This window comes from Pogoniulus pusillus, chromosome 22, assembly GCF_015220805.1.
Source record: "Pogoniulus pusillus isolate bPogPus1 chromosome 22, bPogPus1.pri, whole genome shotgun sequence".
NCBI lineage: Eukaryota > Metazoa > Chordata > Aves > Piciformes > Lybiidae > Pogoniulus > Pogoniulus pusillus.
This window is the reverse complement of record NC_087285.1, coordinates 7,864,827-7,878,330: the sequence shown is the minus strand read 5'-3', so window position 1 is coordinate 7,878,330 and position 13,504 is coordinate 7,864,827. Positions and strand designations below refer to the sequence as shown.

The 13,504-nt window shown below is 44.5% G+C and overlaps 1 protein-coding gene across 5 annotated transcripts in view; it reads left to right on the top strand.

Annotated features, from left to right (window-relative positions):
- LOC135185137 (rho GTPase-activating protein 7-like) overlaps positions 1-13,504 on the top strand; it is a 51,491-nt gene that overhangs the window by 22,365 nt on the left and 15,622 nt on the right. For all 5 annotated transcript variants that reach the window (XM_064161612.1, XM_064161611.1, XM_064161610.1 and 2 more), the window contains exons 2-3: positions 10,689-10,760; positions 12,164-12,245. In XM_064161612.1, the coding sequence (XP_064017682.1) occupies positions 10,689-10,760; positions 12,164-12,245 (154 nt within the window). The remainder of the gene's footprint in view (positions 1-10,688; positions 10,761-12,163; positions 12,246-13,504) is intronic.

The following is a 13,504-nucleotide window of genomic DNA, read 5'->3' as shown; positions in this document are numbered from 1 at the left end:
GGGTCTCAGCGAAAGCATGGCCAAGCAAAGTTTATTAGGAGTTAGAGAAAACGCAATGAAAACTATCTAAAATATTTTAATCATGTAGTAAGGCTTAGATGGTGCAGGCTGTAAAAATGAGGCCTGAGCGGTTTAGGATGACTACAGCCTGTAAAAACCACGAGGATACATTTGATGTAATCCAGCAGCTTTTTGACTGCCCTGGAGCCACACCATTTAGCCTTGCTTTTCAGGGGAATAATCTGCTGTTAATTACAGCAAGCCATTGAATGTGCTTGTTTCCTCATACTTCTCACACAGATGCTCTCTGACAGGAAGGCCAGAATGATAACTAGATGCCACTTTTACAATACCATTGGTTACTGTTTTGTCTTTGCCTCAACATCACTTCAGTATATCCAAGAATCTGTTTTTAACAATATTCTTATCCTCCTTTAAGCAAGGTTAGACTTCATTCAGCTTGCTGTTGTCACGAGAGAAGAAAAATAGCCATGCGGTCTAGGTTTTCACTCATACTCTTGCTCCCTGAAATACACACCAGTAGTTGGTCTGATCTGCCTTACCTCAAAAATGATAGTTTCAGTCTTTGTCTTTCAAAAAACACTTTTCAGTCAATGGTTTTCCCTGTAGAGAGGGTTGAGCTTTATTTTTTTCCTTGATTTTATCAGATTATTTCCTATTTTAAGTCTTTTTCTATAGAGCTTATTAATTTTCGTCTATATAACTGACAGTTCTTCCCCACTACTTCTAGTATTCATCTCCTTTAATTTCATCTTAATGTATTGCTTGTGTTTTGTGCTATATTTTTTTTTCTCCCAGTTGGCCTAGCTCCTTAATTAATCACACAGCTTTTCTCTGAACAACTTCTTGCCATAGAGATGTTGTTCTCGATGCCTACCAGATGCTGAAGTTCGATTTCTTGATCTCCTATGTTAACCCAAGATCATTGAGCAAGAAAAAAAAGAAAAACAATTACTTGATTTTGCTAAAGAAAGTCAGAAATGGAATTCCATTCAGCCTTGATTCCTCAACAGTGTTTGTTGTGGGGGGTGGCAATGAAAGGGAGCGATGAGAAGAAAGGAGAGAGGTGATCTCTGCTAAATGTATTTGCATGGGAAATATTCCAGTGACATCAGAATTAAAATATGTTAGAAGTGTGGCATTAATGAACTGTGATTCTGTTTCCTGGCAATGCGCCTGTCTGAAACAACTTCAGTAACTTGGGGCAGTTAAGTGAGTGAGGAATTTAGAGGTGGCAGGCTCATTAATAAAAATTATCAATTTTCTCCATGTAGTATTTGTTGAAGTTGTTTAAAATGACCCATTCTGTGATTCTGTGAGTTGCCTTCCTCCATATTTGAGCAAGGTGTAATGGAATTGGATGGTGTGCAGAATGCCTCCATGTGCTGGCCTACAGTGGGCTGATGGTTGTGGTTTGGGTCGAGTCAGACAGGCTCTGGGAAGTCTCCAGTGAGTGTAAGTGGTTTTGGAAAAGAGGAAATCAGCTATCAGGTGCTAATGATAATTTGGTAAAAAAAATCTCATTTTCCAAGCTTTGGTCCCAAACAAGGACATAAGCTTTGGGACTTTAGTAATGCCGTTGCATGGTCCTTGGTTTGCTGCAGAGCTGAGAACACAAAATCCCAGGTGGGCAGGAGGTAGATTTTCTTGTCATCCCTCTGGCCTGGGAGCCTCCATTAGCAGCCCCACAAGTCCACTGCCAGGCAGCTGTGCATTGAGGGCTTGACACACTGAGAAAATAGTCAAATGCCTCCTCTGAAGCTGGGACATCGTATTTCCAGGCATTCTCTGGAAAACAGCAATTCCTACTTCAGATGTAGGTGCTAAGTGCCAGCTCCTGTAGAGTGTAAGTTGAATGCGTGTGGGACAAGTTTCCTCTAGTCAGGTGCTGATGCAAGGATCCCCTGGACTTACTGTACTATGGGGGTCACAAAATGATCAAGAGAAGTGAATGTGATTCCTTTTTGAAAAGCCTTCAGAAATTCCTCACTTCATGCTATGTCATACTGCAGTAGTTCCCCTGTGAGGCTTTCTGCAGGGCCTTTTTTGATCACTTATGCATACAACACTAGGAAAGTTGTCATAAGTTTGTGAAAGAGAGAGAAAAGCAGTGTTGTAGGGCTATGCATTGCCACCTCATGGCAAATGCCCAAAAGAAAATGAGGGATCAGGAGTGTGGTCTAGTTGGAGCGTTTTTATCACGTGGAAGCAGTCTCCTGACGTTACCCCAAGATTTATATTGCGCATTCTGTCTCTCGAACCCAGGGAATTTCATCAGAGCAGGGTGTGTAATTTTTATATTGCCTGGGTGGGTCTGGCCAAAAGCATTTCCTTAGCTAATTGTAGAATCATCCAGGATGGAAGAGACATCCAACATCATCCAGTCCAACCTAGCACCCAGTCCTGTCCAAATCAACTAGACCATGGCACTAAGTGCCCCATCCAGGCTTTTCTTGAACATCTCCAGGGACAGTGACTCCACCACCTCCCTGGGCAGCCCATTGCAATGCCAATCACTCTCTCTGTCAAGAACTTCCTCCTGACATCCAGCCTAGACCTCCCCTGGCACAACTTGAGACTGTGTCCCCTTGTTCTGTTGCTGGTTGCCTGGGAGAAGAGGCCACCCCGCACCTGGCTACAACCTCCCTTCAGGTAGTTGTAGACAGCAGTGAGGTCACCCCAGAGCCTCCTCTTCTCCAGGCTAAACAATCCCAGCTCTCTCAGCCTCTCCTCATAGGGTTTGTATTCCAGTCCCTTCACCAGCTTTGTCACCTTTCTGTGGACACCTTCCAGCACCTCAACATCTCTCTTGAATTGAGGGGCCCAGAACTGGACACAGTACTCAAGGTATGGTCTGATCAGTGGTGAGTACAGGGGAAGAATAACCTCCCTCATCCTACTGGCCACACTGTTCCTGATCCAGGCCAGGATGCCATTGGCTCTCTTGGCTACCTGGGCACACTGCTGGCTCATCTTCAGCCTACTATCAGTACCCCCAGGTCCCTTTCTGCCTGGCTGCTCTCGAGCCACTCTGTCCCCAGCCTGTAGTACTGCTTGGGGTTGTTGTGGCCAAAGTGCAGAACTCTGCACTTGGCCATGTTAAATCTCAGCCCATTGGCCTCTGCCCACCCATCCAGCCTGTCAAGGTCCCTCTGCAGGGCTCTCCTACCCTCCAACAGATCAACACCTGCTCCTAGCTTGGTGTCATCTGCAAACTTACTGATGATGGACTCAGTCCCCTAGTCCAGATCATCAATAAAGATATAATCATAGCTAGATGCCATGTATCACACCACTGTAATTTATGTTGTAGTATGCAGCTCAGTGAGTACCAAGATCAAACATCTTTCCTATAGTGCCATACAAATTGACAGTTTAGGAACCAAATGCATGAAAAGGAAGTCAGAGTGGAGCAAATTTTGCATTTAGTTGTCCTACACAAACCAAATTAATTATAATAAAACACACCTATAAACTGCATCTTCATTAGGCTATAATGATCCTAAAAGAAATTGGAGTAAGTGGAGTGAACAGACAAGTGCATTGCTTCACTTCTTAATTCTTCATTTAGAAAAAACAAAACAAGAACAACCAACCAAGCCCAGACCCAGCCAAATCTAGAAGAATTTCTGGTTTAAATAGACATTGTTTGCTTATCCATTGCATTACAGCTCTCTTATTTTTTTTTTTTTAATTTATTTCCCTGCTATTTTAAATCTCCCAACTGCAAGAGTCTAAACCTCACAGGAAGTTGTCTACATAAATTTAGAGCCTGGTCTGTTTGTCTGGAGTAGCTCATAGAGTTTGAATTATCTGTTGACCTTTACAGTTGCCTTACAGAACTATGATGCCCAACAGTCCAGCAGATAGGAAATTATTGGTGATTTAAGGAAAACCTGCAGAGAAATAATTGAAAATGTGTTAATAATTCTGATACGTTCTTCTAAGACCAGACTATGTGACACTCTTTACCTTGTGGACTGTCCCCACATAGTATTTGTCAAGACAGTAAAGCCTGATCTATCTCACAAGTGTTGGGGTCATGTGGTGAAACAGATCATCTACACTTAGCTCTTGGGGGAGAGTGCTATACTCGTTTAGGTCAGTAAAAGAGTGTTATTAAAAGCAGAAAATCAAATCATAGCAGCAATGAACTACAGGAAATGCAAAGAGATGTGGCTAGTTGCAAAGGTGACAAGCACTCTAATGTTAGCACGTGGGTTCATTTTTCAACTGCATATGAATTTTTCAGACCACAAACTATTTTTTGTAGAGAGTAACTGTACTTCAGAAAAAAAAGTGAAGGTTCTGTCTGTTTTACCTCAACAGCTATTGTGGCACAGGACTTAAGTGCAACACGATACCCCTCTGTGTTGCTGGGTCACACTTTGGTAGCCCGGATCAAACTTTGCTTTTGATCATGGATTCCAGCGCCTGTCCTGTTCCATCTAAAGTAAAAAAGTCTGCTCTAGGCACAGTATCTGCTTGGCAGGATGCAACATCAGGCTGAATTTTGGGTGTGCAGGCAAAGCTGTTCTGCAAGAGGGAAAGAAAAGGGAACAGTAGGTTTTTGGTGTTTTGTGGGTTAGTTTGCTTGTTTTTAATGGATTAATTCATCAAAATGACATTGGCAAAAAAGTGAAAACATTGAGGTAAAAGAGCAGCGTGAAGGATGGATTTGTCTGTGGTTGCTGCTTCGCTCCAAGTAAGTGCAGGAAACTGGAAGGAGACAGCTGCTCTGCAGCTCCGGGAAGGATGTGCTGGTCCTGCTGCAGGTCTTGATGTGCCCTTGCGGCCCAGGCGGCCAGTGCTGTCTTCGAGTACATACAGAAGGGTGTGTTCAGCAAGTCAAGGGAGGTTCTCTTGCCCTTCTACTCCAAGGAGGCCACCTCTGAAGTACTGTGTTCACTTCTGGGCTCCCCAGCTCAAGAAACGGGGAGCTACTCGAGAGAATCCAGGAAAGGGCTAGGAAGATAAGGTGGCAGCTGGATCTGAGAGAGCTGGGGGCCAGTCTTTTCTTGTCCACTCTAAGGGGATCTTCTCAATGTTGGTCAGTATCTAAACGGCAGAGAACAAGAAGGTTGGGCCATTTTCAGTGGTGCCCAGTGACAAGGGGCACAAACCCCTGGAATGGAGAAGACAAAACTTTGCTGTGAGGGTGTAGGAGCTCTGGCTGTCTGGGGAGCCTCGTCTGGAGAGAAGGCAAATCCACCTGGACGCTGTAATCCAGGGCGGCCTGGTCTCAGTGGCCATGCTTTAACAGGGGTATTGGACCGTGTGATCCCCAGAGGTCCCGCACAGCCCCGCCGGCGCTGGCGTTCTGTGCAGCCACCTAGCCTGGCTGGAGGGGGGCCTGCAGCGGGACAGCAGTGGCCGGGGGGCGCAGCACGGGCGTGCTGCCCGGAGCCACCGCACCGGCCATCGCTCCGGCCTCCGTGGGTCGGGACAGAGGGGCAGCGGAGTAACGGGACGGCGAGGCAGGGCGCGGCGCCAGGCGGGCGCGGCTCGGAGCCGAGGGGTCCGGGGCGGCGGCGGCGCTCTCGGCAGGGACGTCGGCCTGCAGCCAGAGGAGCAGCCCGCAGTGGGTCGGCCGGCCGTGCTGCGACAGATGACATCCCTGGGTGAGAGGCCAGGTGGGTGCTGCGGGACCTCCCGCCCCGCTCTCCTTTTTCCGCTCCCGCCTTCGCAGCCTGGTGTAGTCATGCTGCGCTTACTCACCGGCTGGCCGCGCTGTAATCGTGCTCCCTTTGCGGCCTCTGCTTCGTAGGCCGGACGCGGTGAGGGAACGCTCGGTGCGTGTGCTCGCAGTGCTGAGTACCTCTGGCCATTGAGCGGCCATACTGAGCAGGTGAAGGGTTGTCTGTTGACTTCAGCTAGGCTCGGGTCCTTGTACCGGCAGCAGGCTGTTGCACTAGCTTTCTCCTAAACATAATGTACTCACTGGCCGGCTTCGAACGGGTTAAACAGCTCCTAGCAGGTAGGCCGAGCCTGTCTCACAGGCGATGGCATTAGTGGTATTTTGTAGAATGATGGAAAGCTGAGTGATATGTGATGGAACGGCACGGACAATGCAGCGGTTTGGGGCTTTGCTGCTTCTGTGCTACAGGTTTGCTGAAATAAGCAGTTGCCCTCCCTGCTACGGTTCCTCTCCAGACTTTTACATCGAGTGGTTCTCCAGGGCCCTTTAGGTGACTGAGGAAAAAAAAGCATGAGGAGCTTCTGCAAGCAGAAATCTGTAGCCATTCTTGCTTTATAGCCAGCAGCACCAAAGCACAGAGAAGCAAATGTATCTGGAATTAGACCGCAGGGAAACTAATCCCTTGTATTTTACTTGACTTACCTGGATAAGAGTTTTTTAGTGTGGATTTGGAAATTGGAGAGTTACAGTCCTAGTTCTCCTAAAGCTAATGGCAGTTATAGACACCTAATTCCCTTGAGCAGTTTGAAATTCTTGTAGAGCAAGCACCACTTGGGGTAAATGAAACTGAAGCAATTAAAGGGTCACCCGGCACTGACAAGCTGGTTAATGTGGTCTGCAGAGAAAACGCCTTGGAACTTGTGTAGGTCCTAATCACTGACACAGGAGGCTGATGACAAGGACCTGAATAAAGATCCTTATGTCAGCCTGGGAGTCCTAGTAATCAACTTGGGAAGCTAATGCCAAGGAGCCGGATAAAGATGCAGTTAAGTTTGTCACAAAGTACTGGGATACATTGCAGTTCCCAGCTGTGATAGCTGAAGACTTGGCTGCAGTTCCAAAACACCAGCATGAAGGAATGAGAGGACAAATATCTTGGCCTTTTCATTTTCCAGACATTTATATTCACTATCTGCATGGGACCTAAATTATCCTGGCAATATTCCAAGCAATAATCCTTCTTTACTTTCCTCTTCCTCAAGTGGGTTATAATAAAGTACAATTAAGCTTTGCTATATTGCAGTAAACATTTCCATTTACTTATGATCCATCTCAGCTTGTGGGGAGCATGACACTTTTACAAGTCACTTACTGCTCGTCCTGGTCAACACAAACGCTTTCCTTTTGGAGGCATCGCATTGGAGCCTTCAGCACTGAGTAGTCAACATGTTCAGACTCTAAGTAAGAGGAGGTAACCTAAGAAAAAAATATTCTTGAACATCCTGCCACGGGCATAATGCACTCCTGAGCATGCACAGGAAAGCATAGTTCTAGTGCTACAAATGCATTTTCACAGAGCCTGCATAAAGTGAAATGTGCTGTTAGCAGCGCGAAGTCACAGGGGAGTATGACCAGTTTTTATATCCCCAGCAAGATGAACAGATCTGTAAGATGCAATGGGGAAGGTCCTAATTTTATCTTCAAACGGACCCTGAAAAAGCCTTGTCGCTTCCACCATTGCCAGCGTAACCAAAAGTGACAGGATCTGAGTAACTGCGTAAAGGACCTGGCAGCTCACAGCCGATGGCTCACGAGTGTGACGCGTGGCTGCCAAGCGTCCTCAGTGCTTGTTGACTCTAGTTCTGGAGGAGGCTGAGAGATCAGGGCTTTGAGATTGCTGGTGATGAGAGCAGGCAGCAGCACCTCACTGTGCTTGAACAGTTGGCTGCGCTTTGCCAAGTCAAGCACGTTTCAAGGCTCTCTGTGTCTGCTTGTCTGATGCTGTTGTTGGAGGATTACTGCCGTTTGGAGAAAAGGTCTCATGTATAATGAGAGATTGGGAAAGAACAACATTCTTTCGATTCTTTTCCACTTACCTTCCAGATTGGTGTAATAGGTATGCAAATAGAGTCAGTTCTGCTCTCTTTTCTGTTCTACTGCCTGTATTCACATGCCATGGGGAGGAGAGGCCATGTGAGTGCCTCCTCGTTGAGGAAATCTGTTCGTTTTGGCAAGCGCTGCCCTTGTGCGCTACAGAAAAGCGGACAGGTAGGTCCTGGAGTAAATAATGTTGTTGCAAACAGCAAGAAAACCTATCAAAACTGTTTGTTTACTGGCACTGTTTTGGAAGATGTTCAGGTGTAAACACAAATCCTTTTAACCACATGATTCTTACCTGCCAAAAAAGGAGAACTGTTATGGATGAGAACAGGTAAATTAGTAGTGCATCTTCTAGGGTTTATAAATATCCTAGAAGATGCTTTTAAACTGGTGAGCTGCAGGGACACCTCTGTGAAAACAATAAACAGGCTGAGGCTCCATTCCAGACTGAACTGCCCCAAGTTAGGCTGCTGGGCACCAGTGGGCAGTTGCACGTCCCTATGCCTCTCCTGCATGTGCCCACCACTGCCCTTGCTTTGCCACTCATGCTCACTGAGCATGTGGTAGCCAACTCAGCTAAAGCACCACAAATCTGATCTTGGCAAGCAAAGTGAGTAATTCCCTGCTTGTCTAGCTGGCCAGATCTGCTCTCAGAGGTGCTGGAGGTGTCAGTGGGTGGGGTAGGAACGTGCAGTCATCGGAGAGGAGAGAAACAGGACTCCAGCACAGATGTCCACTGCCTCTTTATTATTTCAATTTCTAGCAGCATTGATCCACTGTCCCTTTATGAATTCGGTTTCTAGTGGCATTGGGAGGAGGCAGCATAGATGACTCTGAAATAAGAGAGCGATCAGTAGGACCCTTTTGGCAGTTGTTTTAACAGTGAAATAATCACAGCAAATCTAGTGTCAGATAGTTGTAGACATGCAGGGCAAGAGCTTTTTAGTGCTGTGTTTGATGTCTCCTAACACATCGGTGGCACTGCAACGTGGAACCGTGCAAGATGTTGCAAAGTCTGGAGATTTACATCACCAGAGGAAATTCCCTCAGCTTCTGTGTCCTTGTCCTGCGGAAGAGGCCAGCTCCAAGTATGGGAGTGCCACCATATTTCAGGCATTGAAAGTATCCTCACCAGCTGCACAATATGTTCTAGACTGTTCTTATTTGCATCACTGTGTATGGCTTGATTTGCTCTAAAGATAGAGCTGTACTTTGAACGTTTTGGGAACTGGACAAGCTTCTCCACGTTCGCTCCTCCGAGCTCATCAAAGCTGTGCACAGGCTCCAGTTGCCTAGTTGGAAGTGAGGCCTGAAATGAGGGCACCTGAGGTTACTCCACAGCTGAGCTGGTTGAGTCTACTGTGTTTTTCTAAGAGAAAATGACTTTGTCTTTATGAAGACTCTTAGTATTTGTCCTGACTGTTCTCTACCGATCTTTTTTTCTCCCCCCTTTTTTTTTTTTCCTGAGTACAATGCTTCTGTTTTATCAGTCCCTTGTCTTCGTATTCAGTAAATGCTGTGTTATGATAAAGTTAGTGATAAATGATGGCACTGAACATAGTAATAAATGCAGGCATAGTGTCTATGGGATATTGTGGAAGAAATTAGTTTCTGCCTTGCAGCTTGAAAAAAAAAGAGTTCATAAATCTGCTGTATGTAGAAGTACCTTTATTGTCCTGTGGTATCACTGTTCTCAGCGGGAAAAGCTGTGGAGTTTTGTGCAGGAAAGCCATCGTCATGGATGCATTGTCGAAATGAATCAAACGGTAGTGGAAGTAGAGTAATAAAGTCATGGAAATTCTGTAAACTTTTGATGATTTTTTTTTTTTCTCAGCCTGTTGCATTGGTGGCTTAAAGCTGAGAAGTCAGAGCAAAGCAAGCAGTGAATTTGACTAAGTGTGTATGTGAAGGTGCCTTGGAATCCTCAGCTTTGAGTGTACGTGTAAAAACACTTTTGAGGAGCAAGACTGTTTCTCTAGCCTAGCATGCTGTATTTTAAGGTGCTTTAAGAACCTCCGCTGAGCACATTTGACTTTAAGGTACTTTTAGAACACTTCTTTCAAAGCGGTTTTTGCCCTTTGACTGGTGTTTGTTGTAACAGGCTGGAGTACCTATGGCCATATAAAGAGGGAATGAGGGTCCTCTCCTCTTCAATAAACCCATTCATTCCCGGTACTTAAGACTTCAGAGCCTGCTGGCATTTACTCCTATTAAACATGTTTATATTTTTGAGATATTGGGTGAGTGTTCTATGATTCTCTGAAGTTATTTGCTGCTCCTGCTCCTGTGGGAATGTTACAGTGCCGACCATAGGGCTTTATGAGTTGTCACAAATTGAGCAGTTAATTCTTGACATCTGTTGTGCTGAAGTGGCTGCCAAGATGCGTGGGTAGTTGGCAAGGAGATAAATATTGAAAGACCCTAGCAACAGGTACTCCTGAGAACTCTTGTTCTGGGAATGCTTATGCTGTGTCCAGTGTTGCTAATGTTGTGATAGCATTTGAAGTTTATTTATAGCATTTGTTTGTGTCTTATCACCCTCTCTCAGAACTGGAGTGCATAAATTGGCTTTGCTCTGCAAAGGCTTAGACGTCTATTACATAGCCTTCTCTGGAGATTCATTGCAGCGTGGGGAAAATGCCTCACTGTACTCAGCTCAAGGGTAATTGATGTACACGGGTGTGTGAAATCTCAGATATGTGGTCATATCTAGACCCTCGTATGTTTGACATCTGTCCCGTGTTGGAATGACTACTCCGGAGTTATGCACATGTAAGTGTGGCTGATGCATGAACGGATGGGGGTTTAGTAATACAGTAACAAAGCTTTCGTACGCAGGGCTCCGCCAGATAAATCTAGCTTGCTTGTATTATGAAAGCAATGACTCTTGTAAGTGCTGCAAGTGAATAATTTTATGTTCTCATTGCAGAAATTGAAGCCAAAGAAGCCTGCGACTGGCTGAGAGCTGCTGGGTTTCCCCAGTATGCTCAGCTCTTTGAAGGTATGATACCAAGGACCTGTCAAGCAGCTGAGGCTGAATTCATGCAGAGTTGTTTACATAAATCATCTTTCAGAACATGACACATTTAATGGAAGCACTTCCAAGGTCTGTAATGTCTTCATGCAAACCTCCAAAACCCAACAACTTTGTGTGTTGTCTGGCAGAAGTGGCATCCTCAGTAGGTGACCATGGGCTAAGTAGAATTGTGTGAAAGACCAACTCTTTCCTGGTTATTATTAGACTGTAACTCACGTTTCTGCTTTTCTAATTTTTAATTGCTTAACATTTTCTCAGGCTCTTTTCCTTGGAGTGTTGTGTTTTTTTTTTTCTGGCTCACTGATTGCAACCAAAACTCTCATAAGGCTCTCCTATAAGGCTCTTCAGCCTGTAGTCTTGAGAAAGACTCTTTTATTTTAAAAAAGAATGTTGTAAGAGTCCTCTAGAAATCAGAAGGTTTTTTTAAACAGATGTGGAGTAGCAGCCAGCCATATTGGAAAAAAAACCACCATGTTTTCACATTGTTAAAGCTACAAAGAGTGCTTGTTAACTCTGAGGGAGATAGGAGCTTGTTGAGAACTTGTATAATTTTCAGGCTGTGCTTAGATCTTAGCAGTGTTCTTTAAAATATGTTTATGGCTACAGACACTAAACATAACAAAAACTGATCTACTGCAGTTAAAATAGCAAAAGAGTAACTTCTGCTTGCTCTAATTGCCACCTGCCCTGTTCACTACAAAATCACAAGTCAATCATTAGAGACAAATTTTAAAGTTGCACTTTATGAAACATGGAAATGCTTCCTGTTTGACTAGAGCAGATTTTATTATCTAAGCCATCAGTCAAGACAGCTTGGATACATAATGCATTGTCTTGCGTCTGGATCGTGAGTGCTCTGTGTTACCTTGCTGTTCATGCAGCATCCTGACCTGACAATGTGGATTAAGTTTAAAAAGTAAGCCAAGAAAGCACTCATGGATCTCACTGGTTCCATCATCTGCCAGGCTAAATCTCGGTTGAAATACCAAAATCTTCTGCTGGTGATGGATTAGCTGCAAGCAGGGCATGATTTCTCAGGCTCACTGCTGCTCAAAGGGCGTCTCTCATGTGCGGCATGGTACCTTAGCATCAGCAAAAGCCTGACCAAAGCAAAGCTTTACTTTTGTATTTCTAGGCTATAAGCAGTTAGTCATTTCAGGCTCCTGGAAATGCAGCAAATGCCTGTGTGCCTGTAACCAATGGCAGCAAGCAGATACCAGTGTGTTCATCTTGCTCTGAGGATATTTGTATGAATATGTAGGTATAGAAAAAGAGAAAGATTTATCTCACCTGTGATAAATATGCTGTATGATTCAAAGTCTTTGCAATCACAACTCAGATTTCAGATTCATCTTCTTTGTTCACAGATATGCAGTTTCCTATTGATGTAAAAACTGTGTGGAAAGATCATGAATTTTTAGATGGAGATGCAATTGAATCGCTCTTCAGGTAAATATTAATTGTGAGTCATCCTTAATACCGCCAGGCTGCAAACTTATTTGTCATTTGTCCTTTTATGCCTTAGTTTTTGCCAGACACTAACCGGGTCACCAGTGCTGTGGCTGAAGGACAGACATCACTTAGGCACATATTTTAGTACTCCTGAAGCTGATGTTTTAAGAATTGAAAGGTTAAGTGAAGCCTGTGTGTGCACATGATCGTCAGACGAGGTCTTGGCGATACTATACTAAGCATCACTTCTGTGTTTGCTGTAATGTGTAATGCTTGCAGGCTGAGGAAGAGTAATCACTTCCCTGCAATCACATGGTACTGTGACAGCGTGCTCTTTAGAACTGTCTATTACAGGGCACAGGAATTTCCTCTTCCTGCTGAGATTTCCCAGAGCTGTTCCATCAGATAAACAGCAACAGTGATGGGAACAAGAGATAAATTTTCTGATTTGTTATCTTTTTTAGTGAGAAGCAAAGGCATTGATCTAAAATTACTGTGTTGCAACAGCTGATTGCAGCACAGAAGTGAAATTGCATCAGTGCAGTCTCTTTCCCGGCATAGTGTAGAGGTGTTCTTCTTTACTACTCACTCCAGTTTTTGAAGCCTTCTCATTATGAGATGGTTTAGCAGGTGAAGTGAACTCCCGATTATCTATACCACTTGACTGGGCTGATCTAAAGAATGCAGTAAAACCTCCTAAGGGACTGTAAAGTTTTTCTTCTGGCAAAGCAGTTTGTTCCCTTTCTGTGTTGTGAGGTCACCTGAATCCAAAATCTGCTTGTACCAAGAACACTAACAGGAGCTGGTTGCATCTACATTGGTAACATACAGCAGATATTAGAGAACTTTGCATGTTTTGTTTCTTGCTTTGACAACTGTCCTGAGTGTCTGCTGTCTATTCCCAGCGTGCCTCTGTGTTGATGCCACATATTTGTTTGACAGTTAAGTGACTGAGTAGTTTGGAGCCTCCATAAATTGTAACTAAAATATAAGATAATAAAGTCCATATGAGAATAGAGGTTAACATCTTCATTTTTTTTTTCTTTGTAAAAGGCCACCTTGTGAGTTTAATTTTCAAAATCTTAACTCAGTATACAGTTTTTCACAACTGCTGAAGCTCATCATGTGACAGTTAATTAATTGTGGTCCTCTTATCAAATTTGAAGATGGCAGAAGCGGAATTGGGAGCATCATGGGGTGGTTAGTTGGTGCAAAAAGCATGGGGGACCTCTAAGCGTGTCAGTCTTTGGCCCCAG